Source organism: Diabrotica virgifera, chromosome 8, assembly GCF_917563875.1.
Source record: "Diabrotica virgifera virgifera chromosome 8, PGI_DIABVI_V3a".
Taxonomy (NCBI): domain Eukaryota; kingdom Metazoa; phylum Arthropoda; class Insecta; order Coleoptera; family Chrysomelidae; genus Diabrotica; species Diabrotica virgifera.
This window is the reverse complement of record NC_065450.1, coordinates 77,484,063-77,501,779: the sequence shown is the minus strand read 5'-3', so window position 1 is coordinate 77,501,779 and position 17,717 is coordinate 77,484,063. Positions and strand designations below refer to the sequence as shown.

Genomic DNA, 17,717 nt, shown 5'->3' with positions numbered 1-17,717 from the left:
TCATTTCTTATTTTATTTCATTTCATAATCAGAGTCACCCAGAGGCTAATCAGCTGCAAAAGTTTGTGATAAAGATTAAAAGAGGAGTCCTCCGTTTTCCTCGTGGTCGTGGTCGTGGTGCATTTTGCGGGTACGGACGGGTAGTGAAGTGTTCTTGTTGGTTAGTTGGTTACTGCTGATTAATTCTGTGAATATTTCCAAAAACACGTCGCTTTCTTTATTTAAATATTTTTCGTCTTTTCCCGTTTAATAAAAAATATTTGGAACTTAAAAAAGAATTACCATGTCCAGCACAACAAATGGTATCAACGGATCACCCCGCAAAAAACCCAGGACGGACAGGGAGTCCAAGGTGACGGTTGTGTTGGGGGCCCAATGGGGGGACGAAGGAAAAGGAAAAGTTGTGGATATGCTTGCTGCAGATGTAGACGTTGTTTGTCGGTGCCAGGTACTTGAATCTATATTTATATTTTAAATAAACTGATCAATACTTAAAATATCATTGCATGTCGATTATAGCTAGCCAGGGTTTCTGTGGTACAGGGTGACCTACGAGCCCTAACAACTACAGGGTGTTTTATTAATAATTGTAAATATTTTAACTGTATCTGGGCTCAAAATATTAATATTCAAATCAAATTACTTCAATAAAAATGTTTCTTCTTTCTGAGTACAGAATGTTTTATTTAAAAAGTTAAAAACTACACTGTGCATCAAAGAAAAGGGACCAGCCACAATATGTAGGACATTTTATATTTTTTTATACAGTGTGTCCATGGTTGGTGCCCAAGAGGAAATACTTTTTTATTTTCAACTTTAGCGAAAAATGTCATTCTTGATAAAAATTTTTGCTTATTCTAAAACCCCATAAAACGAAGTAAAATTCAAATTTTTCAAAACCTGCTTAATGTTGTAGCCAATTTTATGCAAATCCCTATAAATTTTTGCCCTAAGTTCAAAATCGTAAAAATAATCTAGTGTTGCTAAGCTACAATGTAACTTCGTAGCTGTCAACTCCAATAAATAATTTGCAAATTGTCATTCTTTTTCGACAAGACAATGTTAAACATCCAACAAGGAATGTATCTTGTAAATATAGATTTGAAACAAGCATATATTTGTTGGAAGCTAGAATAAAGAATAAAAACAAACCCCAGGAACATACAAAAGAAAAATTGAATACGAATCAATCAGAACTTACAAACAAGCTCAGAAACAAAGAGATTGCCCTAATATACAAAGAAATGGTTGATTTAGAGATAGCAGTTCTGGAAAATGCAAATGATAGTAACAACCTAAAACAAAAATGGCAATCATTTAAAAATATATTACTGGAAGTGGTGAAAAAAGTATGTGGCATTTGTAAAAGGAATGACAAGGTAAAACAAACAAACTGGTGGAATGCCGAAATAAAACAACAAGTGAAAACTAAGAAAAAACTTTGGAATAATTATATAGGAAACAAAACAGTAAACAATTACAACAAATACAAAGAGGCAAGAACTGCAGTAAGAGATATGATAAAAACAGAAAAAAAAAGGAAAAGAGTTGGCATCAATTTGGACAACAGCTGGAACACAATAGCAAAGAAAATCAAAAACTTTTTTATAGAACATTAAAATCCCTGAGAACAGACAAACCCTGTAAGGATATGAGAATTAAAAACAAAGAATGAAAAATAATCACAGAAGAAGAAGAAATTATTGAAAGATGGCGACAACACTTCCAAGAATTATTAACTGCCACAAAAGTGGATAGGAATAAAGAAAACAGTAACGCGACAGGTAGTGAAGAACAGAGAACAAGCATCGAGATAACAATCGAAGATACAATAAAAGCAATAGGCAAACTTAAAAACGGAAAGGCACCCGGACATGACCATATACCACCGGAAATGCTGAAGTACATGGGAATGAAAGGCGTACAACAATTAGCTGAAATATTCAAAGAAGCAAGCAGACAAGAAACAATACCGAAGGACTGGGAGATAGGAGTAATAGTGCCGATATATAAGAAAGGAGATCACAAAGATTGTAACAACTATCGAGGAATTACACTGTTATATTCTTCACTCAAAGTCTATGAAACAGTACTAGAAAAAAAGCTGAGAAACATTTCAGAAACTACTTTAAATGAAGCACAGAGTGGCTTTGGAAAGGGACGTGGAGTACAAGACCATATTTTCACCTTAAAACAAATAATTGAAAAAACGCTACTATCTAAAAAGAAAGCATATATGGCCTTCATAGACCTGGAAAAGGCATTCGTCAGGGTGAAACGACAAACTGTGTGGGAAAGCTTGATAAGAAGAGGGGTTGACGATAAACTAGTTAAAATCATCAAAAGGCTTTATAAGAGAAATAGGAACTACATAATACATAAACTTACTTTACTTTTTCGTGTCTGGATCCAACTACAGTTTTTCTGCCCAATATCGGGCTACATCTACACCCTTTGTATTTGCGAGCCATAAATCATCGAGGGTGCACTGTGATGGGCAAAGTCTGCATACTCTCAGATGCTCCACGCTCTGTATTTCCCCACATTCACAAAGTGCGTCGTTATCTGTCTTGATGCCCCATTTAATAAGGTTCTGTTTTACAGGGGCAACACCTGTGCGTATTCGGATGAGTGTCCGCTAGGTTCTCCAGTCCAGGTTCATTCCATTAGGTCGTTATGGATGTAGGGGGAACAGTTCAGGTGGTTCGACGCTGACATTTCTCATAAACCTTTTCCTTGATTTAAGTCGGCTGATTCCTGGCGGTTCGTCAAACCTGTATAATTGGTGCGTATAATACATAAAAACATGAAATCAACAGAATTCGAAACAACTGAAGGACTAAGGCAAGGAGGTGTCATGAGCCCAACCCTCTTCAACATCTTTATGGACGAAATCATGATAGAGTGCACACCGCAACTAAAGAAATTGCATGTAGGGTACAGGAATCTCCATAGCGTAACCATTTCGGAATGTGCATTCGCAGATGATGTAGTAGTTATCTCAGAAAAAAAGCAGACCTGCAAAATAAAAAAAAAAAAATAACCTGCAAGCGTGGAATCACACATTATGTAAACAGGGTATGAAGATAAATACACATAAGACGAAGACCATGGTAATATCGCAAGAACCAGTCGTAATAAATATGCAAATTAATGAGGAGGCAATAGAACAAGTAAATCATTTCCAATACTTGGGCGTTACAATTGAAAATAATGGAAGGCAGGACAAAGATGTTGAAGAGAGGATAAGTAAAACATCAAAACTATTTCATGCAATAAAAAATAGCTTCTTAAACAAAAAAGAAATCACAAGAAAAACCAAACTAACTGTATTCAACACCATATATAGACCAGTGGTTACATACGGCTGTGAATCATGGATACTAACTAGAAAACTAAAAAGCAAGATACAAGCCCTAGAAATGAAGTATTTGCGAAGAGTTAGAGGAGTGACAATGAGAGACAGAATAAGAAACACAGATATACGCACATATCTTAAGACGAAATCTGTACTTGAGTATATTGAAGAAAAACAACTAAGTTGGTGGGGACACATGAAAAGAATGAAAGACAACATACCAATGAAGAAAATATGGGAAGCCAGGATACAAAAGAAAAGAAATAGAGGAAGACCTAGAGAAGATTGGGATACAGTAGTCGCTAAAATCATCTAAAGCAACGGGAAAACAATAGCAGAAGCAAGCAGATTAGCATATAATAAGAAACAATGGTCAACATTTGTACACACGTGAAAGGACGTGTCAGTCTCGACACTGAAAAGTAAAAGGGACTCAAAAGACTATATATATAAAACTACACTGTGCATCAAAGAAAAGGGACCAGCCACAATATGTAGGAAATTTTATATTTTTTTATACAGTGTGTCCACGGTTGGTGCCCAAGAAGAAATACTTTTTTATTTTCAACTTTAGCGAAAAATGTCATTCTTGATAAACATTTTTGCTTATTCTAAAACCCCATAAAACGAAGTAAAATTCAAATTTTTCAAAACCTGCTTAATGTTGTAGCCAATTTTATGCAAATCCCTATAAATTTTTGCCCTAAGTTCAAAATCGTAAAAATAATCTAGTGTTGCTAAGCTACAATGTAACTTCGTAGATGTCAACTCTGATAAATAATTTGCAAATTGTCATTCTTTTTCGACAAGACAATGTTAAACATCCAACAAGGAATTTATCTTGTAAATATAGATTTGAAACAAGCAATCATTAATGCCATCGGAGGAATCATCCCAGACATGCTAATAAAAGCTTATAAAGAATTTAAAAATAGGGTGGAGAGATGTTTTGAAGTTGGTGGAAGTTGCGTCAAATAGTTGTTGTTTTAATTACTGTTAGTTTTCCTATTTTCCTTTATTATTGTTTTGTTATTGATATTTAAATTTTTTGTCTTCCTTTTATATGGTTTTAGAACAAGCAACATATTTACCAAGAATGACAGTTCACAAGATAATCTTTGTTGAACACTTAATATTGACGAAAAAATGACAATTCGCAAATTATTTATCGGAGTTAACAGTTACTAAGTTACATTGTAGCTTAGCAACACTAGATTATGTATTGTTACGATTTCGAACTTAGTGCAAAAATTTATAGGTCTTTACATAAAACTTGCTACAAAATTAAGCAGGTTTTGAAAAAAATTTGAATTTTATTTCATTTTACCGGGTTTTAGAACAAGCAAAACTTTTTATCAAGATAACTTTTTATCAATAACATTTTTAGCTAAAATTGGAAATAAAAAAGTGCTGTAGGTATACGCTCTTCTACTTCTTTTATTTGTTTTATGTTAATTAAATGAAATAGGAAGTGGTTGAATGCTTGGTTGAATATATGAAATTTACAGAAAGAAAAGGCATACAGTGTGTCCACGGTTGGGGTGCCCAAGAGGAAAAACTTTTTTATTTTCAATTTTAGCGAAAAATGTCATTCTTGATAAAAAGTTTTGCTTGTTATAAAACCCCATAAAATGAAATAAAATTCAAGTTTTTCAAATCCTGCTTAATTTTGTAGCCAATTTTATGTAAATCCTTATAAATTTTTGCACTAAGTTCGAAATCGTAACAATAATCTAGTGTTGCCAAGCCACAATGTAGCTTAGTAACTGTCAACTCCGATAAATAATTTGCGAATTGTAATTTTTTTCGACCATGTTTAATAAAGAATTTATCTTGTGATAAATTTCATTATTAAAATTATTGGATTAATATTTATTTAATTAATAAATAATTTGATGATTCAAGGACAACCACAAAGTCTGGCTTTATAATCCAGAGAAGCGAAAGGGTTGTTCTCCCAAGTTATTATTGTTACAATTTCAAACTTAGTGCAAAAATTTATAGGGATTTACATAAAATTGGCTATAAAATTAAGCATAATTTAAAAACTTGAATTTTATTTTATTTTATGGGGTTTTAGAACAAGCAAAACTTTTTATCAAGAATGACATTTTTCGCTAAAATTGAAAATAAAAAAGTTTTTCCTCTTGGGCACCCCATCCGTGGACACACTGTATATCGAGCACTGAGTTTATTTCTAAAGTATACTTTCGCTTTTAGAGCATCTTCAGGGGCATTGCATCCAAACAGGAAGGTATCCCTGAATGTCATAAACATTGGTCTAATTTGGGGTGGCAAAATTTATTTATTTATTAATTCACATATAACATAATGCTAGACGAAGGACAAACAGATACAATTAATTGCCTGTACTACTTTTACATCAGGTACATGTTAAAGATAGTACCTCCATCTTCAACATGCATCTGATGTAAAACATTGAAATTCTAAAATCTGGACGCTGCTTAAGGATAAATTTGTGAATAATACAACAACTGGTCCTTGTATACAGAGGGTATAAAAAATTGAAAAAAAATAGGTACACAAAATTCTCCAATAAATTTTAAAAATAAAGTTGTAGGCTCTTGTTAGTAGAGTGTATCACCATCTCTATTAGGTATTAATGACAGCTCAAGATTGATCTGGCATACCTCTTATCAAATTCCCAATATCATCTAGCTCATTTTTTTGCCATTGTTTTTGCATACAGTTTGCATTACTTGTAGTCACAATAGGAGTAAATTTAGAGAAAATGAGAGAAAGTTAATATTTCAGTCTGTTTTAGAGGCGACCATCACCCTCTTATGTACGTTTCATGCTTTTGGGATCTTTGGAGAGGCATATGGTCTTCTCTGATAACAGAATAATCATAATAACTGAATAATTTGAATGACTGAACTAATATCTTTATTTATTTTTTTTTCTAGGGGGGTAACAATGCCGGGCACACAGTAGTAACTGATGGAGTTGAATATGATTTCCACCTTCTTCCAAGTGGTATAATTCACCCCAATTCAAAATCAATTATAGGTAAGAACAGCTCACATTTTATTATTCTTAAATTTAATATTCATATGAAGTCCTTTATTTTAATCAAATTTCTTTTTGGTATATCATAGTGATAGATGTGATAGTGCAATTTTTATTATGAAATTACTGATTTGTTTTTAGACACTTATATTTATTTAAATAAAAACATTATATACCCTTTACCAAACACTTTATTATATCCTTTATAATACAAACCTATTATTTTAATTCATTTAATATTTACAATAATTATTTAGAATAAACGATTAATATTTTTACTTATTAAAGGCACTATTTACAAAAAGAATTTAAGTTAGCTACATTTTAAATTTCGTTTTAAATTTTGTATTGTGTACAAATAAAATTCAGCTATCTCTTTCAACAATTAAAATTCAACTAAATCCGTATTTCACAATCTATTCTTTATATAGAGTCCTATCCTATTCTCGAAGCCCATAGATAGTGGCTAACATTCTCCAGAATGTTCTTCCAGCGATTGGGCACTCAGACCAGTCCAGCAGCGACACAGTGGCTACAAGGACATGAGGGGACCGGCATAGAAATAGTCAGTTCATAGACTTATATATTAACATAGACAGAGTGTCAAGTTGAGTAAAGTGACGACACCATCTTTTTTTGGTTTTTTTGAATCAACACTGTTTCATAGAGTAAATATGTGACCACTAGACCTATGTGATAGAAAGTGCATCAAACCAGTCCAAGAGATCTTATCATCATGAAGTGCAGAATTATGCTTAGTCTATGTCAATATACACTGCGCATCAAAGAAAACAGGCCACCCACAAAATGGATCATTTTTGATGTCTCAAATTTCCTAAACCTGTTGTCTGATCTACGTGATTGTTTTAACATGTTATAGCTTTATTTTTTAACAATACCGCCGTAATAATATTGTTGCTAGATAGGTAAATTGTCATTGTATACCGGGTGTACCCATAAAACTGTGATTTTTTCTCAAAGTTCGCTTCACCCTGTGAAATATATAAAATACTGAAATTAAAACCCATGTTTTCTTAACATTCTATTTTTTGATTCATTTGCTTTGTTGGATAATAAAAAAGTTAGATACTTTAACAACTAGCATTGTGTTTCATCAATACAGGGTGTTTTTAAATAAGTATGGCAAACTTTAAGGGGTAATTCTACATGAAAGAAATAATGATAGTTTGCTTTATAAACGCATGTCCTCAAATGCTTCGTTTCCGAGATGGGGGTGTTGAAATTTTTCTTACACACTGACGATTTATTTATTGCTCTAAAACCGGTTGAGATATGCAAATGAAATTTGGTGGATTTTAAGAGGTAGTTATTGTGCATTTTTTGACATAAATTAAGAATTTTATGTTCACCATTGGCACAGATAAGGGTCATATTACCTGTATGTGCCCCAATGGTGCATATATTAACCGGTTTTAGAACAATAAATAAATCTTCAGTTTCTAAGAAAATTTTCAACACGCTCTATCTCGAAACGAAGCATTTGCTAACATACCATTATAAAGTATAAGGCAAACTGTCATTATTTTTTCAAGCGGAACTGCCCCTTAAAGTTTGCCATACTTACTTAGAAACACCGTGGATTGACGGAAAACTAGGTTAATTGTTAAAGTACCTAACTTTTTTATTATCCAACATAAGCGAATGAATCAAAAATCAGAATTTTAAGAAAAAATGAGGCTATAGTTGGTTTTTAATTTCAGTATTTTATATTATATGCTAGAATATTCCACATAGTGTGGTGAACTTGAAGTGTGGATAAGAAAAAATCACAGTATGATTGGTACACCCGGTATACAATGACAAATTACCTGTCTAGCAACAATATTATTACAGCGATATTGTTAAAGAATAAGGCTATAATATATTAAAAAATTACTTAAATCGAACAACAGGTTTAGGAAATTCGAGACATCAAAAATGACCCATTTTTAAGCAGGTGCGTTAATTTCTTGGAGAAGTGTATTAATCTAAAAATGCTCAATTTGTGGCTTACGCCATTGTTGCTCTGAGGGCCCCATTTATGTTTATCAAGAGATTTTAACAAAGTTTGCTCATCTAAAAGCTTTTTGTTGTAACATTTTAGGTCCATTATAAATCAGACTTAATGATCTGTTATTTGTCATATCAGTTGTAAATACTTATCTGACAATAAAAACAAATTTTAAATAGTTATCATAGTCCAAACAAAGTCATATTGTTTTTGACGTTTATTGGTTATTATATCTTATGATCTAGTTTATTTCTTTATTATAGATCTTATAGGATTATAGGCCTTTATCCCGCGTACCAAAAGTCTATTAATAGCAAACTGAACATTTTTAATAGCTTAACAGTGTTTAGTTGGATAAACTTTGATGTACGTGACCACTCAGTGGCGTAGCTGAAGATTGAGGGCCCCCCCGCGAAAATTTTTGTGGGCCCCCGTATTATAAATATAACCACAACTAATAACAGTATAATACTAAAATGTGTAAATGACAATATTTGGCCTTCATCAGTTAGTGCTAATACTTAGATTTTTTGGGAATAGACATGAAAACCTATTATACATGTATCATAATCCGACAAACTCGCTCGGACAGGTCGATTTTTAAAATAGTCATAGTATATTATAGCATCAAAGTTTCGAACTTTACGCGATCCCTCTTCAGGTAACAGTCACACATTTGATTTTTTTAAATGGGAAAGTACATCATGTGACACCTCATTTAGAAGCTTTTGAAATACTGATTACAAAAATGTATAATACTTGGCCAAAATTTCGGTCAAATGCTTTTTAAATGCATTCATTTTTTTTCGAATACTGAGAAAACTAATGAGTACCTACTTTTTAAAAATTTAAATGCAGAATTAAAGATTACATTATTAACTAGTGTCGACAGTCCCTTAGAATAAGCAAAAAGTTCCTTTTGAGTGAATTGAAATTAAAAATCATACTAAATTTTCTTTCGTTTTCACCCCTGTAACTTATTAAAATAAACATTATAGAAGTTTTTAGGGACTTAGGCCCTCGATAATAAAGTAATATTTTATTCTGCATTTAAATTTTTCAAAAATTTTTATTAGTTTTCTCAGGATTAAAAAAAAATAATGGATTTAAAAAGCATTGGACTGAAATTTTGAGCAAGTATTATACGTTTTTGTAATCAGTATTTCAAAAGGTTTTAAAAGAAGTGTCACATCATGTACCTACTTTCCCATTTAAAAAAATCAAAGTTATGACTGTCACCTGAAGAGGATTCGTGAAAAGTTCGAAACATTGATGCTATAATATACTATGATTATTTTAAAAATCGACCTTTCCGACCGTTTTGATTATGAGCTAAAAATAAATAAGTTAAGATGGGGGGTACCTTGAAAACATTAACTTCAAAACTTTTTTGCTATAAGTCATTTTTGTCTCCGCGTAGCTCACCGTAAAATTTTTTATACGTTTTATCCGTTTATTTTTAAATTTTGGTGTAATACCCAAATTTGTACCTCATACACCATTTGGTGATGAGAATGAAACCTAGTAGACTAGCAATGAAAATTCACGAAACAAGGAATATTACAAAAAAGAAAAAAGGCAGGCCTAGGAAAAAATGGATAGTAGAAGCAGGAAAAATTAAACAGAAAACGCTAGAAGAAATGAAACTGATAGCACAGGACCGAAAAGAATGGAAGAGATGGGTGAATATGTAGCTAAATTAAACCCAAATCCGACACTTGAAAGGGTATAAGGAAGGGGAGAAAGAAAGAAAGTGTAATACCCCACTATTCTGCTATTCCTGCTGCTTTTACTAAAGTTTCGGAAAACGGATTTCTCATTTCTCGAGTATTATCACGAGGTTTTTGAAAAAGTTGAACGACAACCGTTAACTCTGCCATTTCAGATTGCAAAAGTCTTGATGTGAGATTAATAAAGTTAAGTATTTTAGATTGAATAGTAATATTAACGACAAATTCAAAATTATTCATATGCTCTAATATGCATTAGTTTCTAATTTTTTATCGTTTTTTGGATAGCAATGAAATTTTCCTTAAAGATTTCATTACTTGTCGGAAAGCTCGACGCAAAGCCATAACAGCATCATGTCTGGATGACCACCGGGTTTCACATAACCTTTTAAGTGTTGGCAAACGCGATGAATCCAATGTCATAATAGTACATAGTACATACACTCAACGAAAAAGGTAAGTAATATCAATAAAAATGTTAATTCAGACAACAAACGCAATCCTTGAAATTTGTCCAATTCTTGGTTTTATTGGGACAACAAAACGATGTTCATCAATTCATTATTTTCATTCGTTGAGCCAATGTATTACGTTTATTGAATGGATGAACATTCATTATGGATACCATAATATCACTTTATTGGTATTACGAACTCTGTTCACTGAGTCAACGAACACTATTTATTGAAACAACAACGTCGTTAATTGACCGACGAAGACTATTCGTTGTGTCAATAACAGTGTTATTTCTCCTAACGTATTTCGTTTATTTCTACAATTATTTCCGTTTATTGTTACAATTAATTCCGTTCATTCCTACTATGAACGTATTTTATATTAATAATTACTGAATGCAATAGCCCAATGTATGATATTAATTGATTAATAATAATTTTTTAAATCCCCCTTTTTTGTCCTTAACCTAAAGGACTTTACACTGTGTGATTGTTCATATGATTTCACTTATACAGTGTACTGGAATAAGTTTTAACTATTTATAATGGGAAATAAGCCACAATATTATTAAAAATGATTTTTATTAACGTTTCGACTTTATTTTTATTTTTATTAACCAAATACTTACGATGTCGGGATAGTATCACGAGGTTTTTCCTGGTTTTCCCTCGTGATTTACTATGAGATCTCTAACGCGAGAATTTTAATGTCAGTGTTACATGTGGGTGTCTTTTTAAAGACAGATCACATACTATGATTTTTTTTGTGACGGATATTCTTGAGTTGGGGTTGATTTCATGTAATCGAATGATCTATCTTTCAGTAAAGTCGTCCCAGGAACGCAACTCATAAATATTGGCAATATCATTTTAAAGTCTTCTATCTTAAAATGTATCATATGTATCTGAATTGCCGATATAAATGAGTCAAATTAAATAAATTATTAGAAGAATTTTTTTACTAAGCAACAACATTTTTGTTTATGTTAATAGTATTTTGTATTTTGACAACGGCACCCGATTTGGGCGTCGAAACGTTAATAAAAATCATTTTTAATAATATTGTGGCTTATTTCCCATTATAAATAGTTAAAATTGTAAAAATGCCACAAGAAAATAGCTTCAGAACAACAACTGGAATAAGTGTTACACTCCCCCAACCCCTTATTAACTTATTTATTTTTAGCACATAAGCAAAACGCTCGGACAGGTCGATTTTTAAAATAATCAAAATATATTATAACATTAATGTTTCGAACTTTACACGATCCTTCTTCAGGTGACAGGCGCGGCGTAACTTTGATTTTTTTAATGGGAATGTACGTCATGTGACAGCCTATTTAAAAGCGTTTGAAATAGTGATTCCAAAAATGTATAACACATCATTATAAAATAATCGTAATACTGAAATATTTTATTTTGCATTTAAATTTTTAAAAATAATAATTAGTTTTCTCAGGATTGGAAAAAAATGAATACATTTAAAAATAATTCGACCGAAATTTCACGATAATAGACACACAAAAACTTCCTTCTACTACGGACTACACTTGAAAACGAAATGCAATTATTATTCGGCACTTCGGTAACACAGAGAAGCTAGGGGTATCACGATAAGGAAAAGCCGTTAACTTTCAAATGGTCAAGCAAAACATTTATTGTCTCAACAACTACGATTATTGTCACAATAAACGCATTGATTGTGGGAATTAAATGCAGTAGTAGATTGATTAATGCATTCGTTGTCACAACAATCAATTTACATCTATTCAATAATCATGTATTACTCTATATTAACAATATTTGTACATTGTTTTAATGAAATCTGTACGTTGTCACAATAAACCAAGATAATTGCTTGTCATCTACGAAAATAAGAACGTGAGTTGCTGCCAGAATTAACAGTATTTATTAAATATACGAAACTAAGTTATTGGCTGAATAAATTGAGTGTTATTGATTAATGTACTCTAGTTATTCTCACAATTATTATTCAATCATTGTGACAATAACCAAATACATTCGTCAATGTCTAAAAGTTCGTTGAAACAACAAATTAAATTGTTGTGACAACGAAATACTATTCAGTAATCACTGTTAATCAATATTACGAACTAAATTTTTTTGAGTGTACCATCTTTTAATACTTGCACTAAAAAAAACACAATCGTTTAATTATATCCTAAAAAAAAACAACTTCTGTACACCATCAAAGGCATCATTTAACACTAAGTTAAGATTATGGGATACACAATGAAAATAGGAACCTGTTTTTTAATGTCAGTTATGCACCTTTGTATGCCTGAATATACACCAATCATAACGTCCCATCATAACCCTTTCCTCTGCAGTTGTGTACGGAAAGGTGCTTTGATTGTATAAATTTTAAAATTTAATTTACAAGACTTTCTGCAATTTGTTCTAATTTGCGAATAAATCCCAAAACACTTTCAACAACTTCTGCTTTGAAAGGTAGATTATTTTCATCGCAACATATTTTTAAATACCGGAAAATAAAACTCAGCTGATCGTGTTTTGAAATATCTTGAGTGGTATCAAGAATTATTGAATAAAAACAACAAAATATGTTTTGGTTCCCAATTTAAAGAAAGTAGCAGTATTAAGGTTGAAGGCTTTAAGGGGCCCCTCCTAATGTCGGGCCCCCAGCGCCTTGCGGGCCCTGCGGGCCTGTCAGCTACGCCACTGGGAACACTGGAACAGGGGAAGTTTTAATTGTGGAACGTGATTTTAATTGTGAAACCTGTCATCCTGACAAGTTATGACTGTGAAAACTAGCAGTTGTTTTTAAGTTTATTCAATAGCAAACTTTATATAATATATGAAAAAATGTTTGTCTGACAAATATGTTGGGTATTTTAATAAGTTCAACACATAGAACATGTCAGATGACAGGAATTATGTTGATAGCAGTCTGATTTTTGCATGAGAGTTAATGAAATGGTAACAAATCCATTAGAAGTTCTGTCTGACAAAATACATGGGACGTTTGCATAGTCTGATGTTCGAAACCTGTAACCTGTTCCACAATTAAATCTTCCCCTGTTCCAGTGTTCCCCTACATCAAAGTTTGTCCGACTAGACACCGTTAAGCTATTAACAAATTTTCACCTTTTTTTGGTACGCGGGATCCAGACCTATTAAAGAAAGTCTGTCACTCTGCGTCAATAAGATAAAAATGCTTAATAGGGATAGTTACACAATTATCTTGAGTGCATACTTATTTTTAATTGATAACGAAAGAGACATTTGGATTTTAATTATTAAGTTTGGTATTTACTTGCAATTTTATCTATGTACTTTAATAATGAGTGTGTTCTTATAATTTTGAAGTATTTTGTACACAAAGGTAAAATATATGCAATTGAAAACACTGATTTTAGTTTATACAAATCAAAAATTTTATGTACTATAAAAAATAATTTGTCTAAAGTGGAAGTAGTATTTATATGGGCAAAAGGGCATGCCGGTATACTGGGTAATGAGAAAGTGGATGAGTTGGCCAAAGAAGCAATAAAAAATGGTGAGATTCTAACTCAGATCTTATCGACAGATGCAATAAATGACGTCAAACCTAGAATAAATAAAATATGGAAAAAACAATGGAAAAATATTTCAAGCATATCAAAAAATTTATATTTCTCTTTACATCAAGAACTTCCTCCGCCACCTGAATACATATTTAAGTATAACCTGCCAAAGCAAGATATTTCTACTATAGTGTGGCCGATATGTGATACAATTGCACATTTAATGATACAAGCATATAATTTGGACCACATATACTACACATATAAAGGTTCAAATTTAGATATGAGGCCATCTCAGATTTTACCTTTTACAAAAATGGCGGGGATTCAAAATGGCGACTATACATATGTGACTAATAGCACGATAACTTTTGAACGAGACTTCAGATTTCAACCAAATTTGGTATATAGGTTCTTTTTTTGATTTACAAGATGGATGTAGTGAACCAGAAGATTCGGTCTACCAGAAGTTGTGTTTTTACTGGTTGTTTTTGTAAAAAATATGTTTTTTTTTTCAATTTTTTCCCTCTGTATATATTAATTTTTCAAAAAGGTAATACCGCAATTGAATAGAGCATAAAATTATTGTGTAGAAAATATTTTGAAAATTTTAGTTATGTTAATTACCATTTAATAAATGCATACTGTATCTTCACATGTACCTATGTGTGACAGATTCGTACAAATATTATAAGAATTATTGTGAATTTAATCGTAGAAGCATATAATTTGGACCACATATATTACACACATCAAGGTTCTAATTTAGATAAAAGGCCATCTCAGATTTTACTTTTTACAAAAATGGCGGGCATTCAAAATGGCGATTATACATATGTGACTAATAGCACGATAACTTTTGAACGAAAAGTCCGATTTCAACCAAATTTGGTATATAGGTTCTTCTTTTATGTGTAAGACCAAAGTCTTGAACCGGAAGAATCGATTTACCAGAAGTTGTGTTTTTCCTGATTTTTATGTAAAAACATGTTGTTTTTCTAATAATTCTTTCACCCTGTATATATTAATTTTTCAAAAAGTTAATACCGGCGTTGAAAAGAACGTAAAAATATTTTTAGGCAATATTTTGAACTCTTTAGTTAGGTACGTTAATTACCAATTGATAAATGCATAATGTATCTTCACATGTACCTATAAACCTATGTGCGGCAGATTCGTGCAAATAATATAAGAATTATTGTGCATTTAATGGTTATATCATATAATTTGGACCACACACACTACACATACAAAGATTCAAATTTAGATATGAGGCCATCTCAGATTTTATCTTTTACAAAAATGGCGGGCATTCAAAATGAATCTGACGCACACAGGTACATCTGAAGATACGTTATGCATTTATTAAATTGTAATTAACATAACTAAAAAGTTCAAAATCTCTCGTAAAAATTATGTTTACACTCTTTTCAATGGCTGTATTAACTTTTTGAAAAATTAATATATACAGGGTGAAAGAATTGAAAAAAACAACAGATTTTTACATAAAAAAAAAAAACAGTAAAAACACAACTTCTGGTGAACCGATTCTTCCGGTTCAAAACCTCGATCTTATTCATCCAAAAAACAACCTTGATGACAAATTTGGCTGAAATGGGACTTTTCGTTCAAAAGCTATCGTGCTATTACTCACATATGTATAGCCGCCATTTTGAATACTCGCCATTTTTGTAAGAGGCAAAATCTGAGATGGCCTCATATCTGAATTTGAACTTTTGTATGTGTAGTATATGTGGTCCAAATTATATGCTTCTACCGTTAAATTCACAATAATTCTTATAATATTTGCACGAATCTGCCACACAAAGGTACATGTGAAGATACGTTATGCATTTATTAAATGGTAATTAACATAACTAAAAAGTTCAAAATATTTTCTAAAACATATTCTTACGTTCTTTTCAATGGTGGTATTACCATTATGAAAAATTAATATATACAGGGTAAAAAAATTGAAAATAAGTTATTTACATAATATAAAATAGTTTTACATGAAAAACCAGGAAAAACACAACTTCTGGTAAACCGATTCTTCCAGTTCACGACATAGACCTTGTAAATCACAAAAAGAACCTATGTACCAAATTTGGTTGAAATCGGATTTTTCATTCAAAAGATATCGTGCTATTAGCCACATATGTATAGTCGCCCATTTTGAATGTCCGCCATTTTTGTAAAAGGCAAAATCTGAGATGGCCTCATATCTAAATTTGAACCTTTATATGTACAGTATATAATCCAATTTATATGCTTGTATCATTAAATGTGCAATTCTTATAAATATTTGCACGAATCTGCCGCACTACTATCGTCAGATTAAAAACTCGACACGGAGAATATGAGGCACATCTGCACAAATTAGGAATAGTTAATTCATCAGTCTGTTTTTGTGATAATGTTTCGATTAGAGATTTGAACCATATTTTCTTTGAATGCAAAATTAACGAGATATATAAATCAATTATATTACAATTTACGACAAACACAAGTTCATTTTCCAATTAGTATAGAATATCTAATAAATTGTCATAAAATGGAAATATTTAAATTACTCATTAACTACTTGAGAGAAACAAATATAGTCATTTAAGTGAAATAGGTATAAATATAACAAAACTAAGAAATTGAGGTAAACATAAAATAAAAATCTGTGGCTAACGGACCCGCATCCAAGCCATTTTTTCTCTCTCACACACACACAAAGGTAAAATAACCTCGACTCATTGAAGACTATCAACAACATGCAATTTTTCAGTTATCTACATAGTTGGAGTTTACATTTATCCCACTCCCAAAAAACCTAATACATCATCATGTAAAGACTTTATACTAGTTAGTCTCGTGAGTCACCCTCTCAAACTACTTCTTAAAATAATTCTTAATAGAATTAAGCAGAAATGTGAAGAAATAATGGGAAACAAATAATTCGGATTCAAAGAAGGATTGGGAAAAAGGACAGATTTGTTCTCAATGCTAACATTACCTCAACGATAATGGAAGTACAGAAACCAATTTTCGTCTGTTTTATACCTTTTGTTGTGTGTTATCCCATCCCCAACTTTGTTTAACATTTACTCAGAAATAATTCCAAGGAAGCCATGCTTGGAAGGGCAATGTGGAGTTCGAATTGGGGGAGAAACTATTAACAACATTAGATATGCAGATGACATAGCGATCATCGCTGAGAGTATCGAAGATCTTCAATTTCTTATATATCGAATCACTAGAGCAGAGGTCCCCAAACTATTTTTTCTCGTAGACCACTTTAAAAAATTTACTGTTTTTTATGGACTCCCTGCTGCTGGTTAAAAAATAAGCATTGAACGAACCGTATTTTTCTTCTTTTTTTTTTTCAAAATATCATTTTAGGCGATTTTACAGTGACTTGGAATTTATTTTGCATTTTTTATCGTAAAGTATCAATTGAAAAAATAATGTTTTGATAGAAGGGATTTAAAAATGTGATTATTAGGCATTATAACAAGATTTTGGATTTGAAACAAGTTTTTGATCAAATTTTAGTGTAGAAAACGTTAAAATACTGTTTTTACATTTTCCTCATTC

The 17,717-nt window shown here is 31.6% G+C and overlaps 1 protein-coding gene across 1 annotated transcript in view; it reads left to right on the top strand.

Annotated features, from left to right (window-relative positions):
* The first annotated feature begins 9 nt into the window (after window positions 1-9).
* LOC114332182 (adenylosuccinate synthetase) overlaps window positions 10-17,717 on the top strand; it is a 67,648-nt gene continuing 49,940 nt past the window's right edge. The window contains exons 1-2 of the mRNA XM_050657562.1: window positions 10-448; window positions 6,286-6,388. Of these exons, the coding sequence (XP_050513519.1) occupies window positions 284-448; window positions 6,286-6,388 (268 nt within the window). The 5' untranslated portion in view covers window positions 10-283. The remainder of the gene's footprint in view (window positions 449-6,285; window positions 6,389-17,717) is intronic.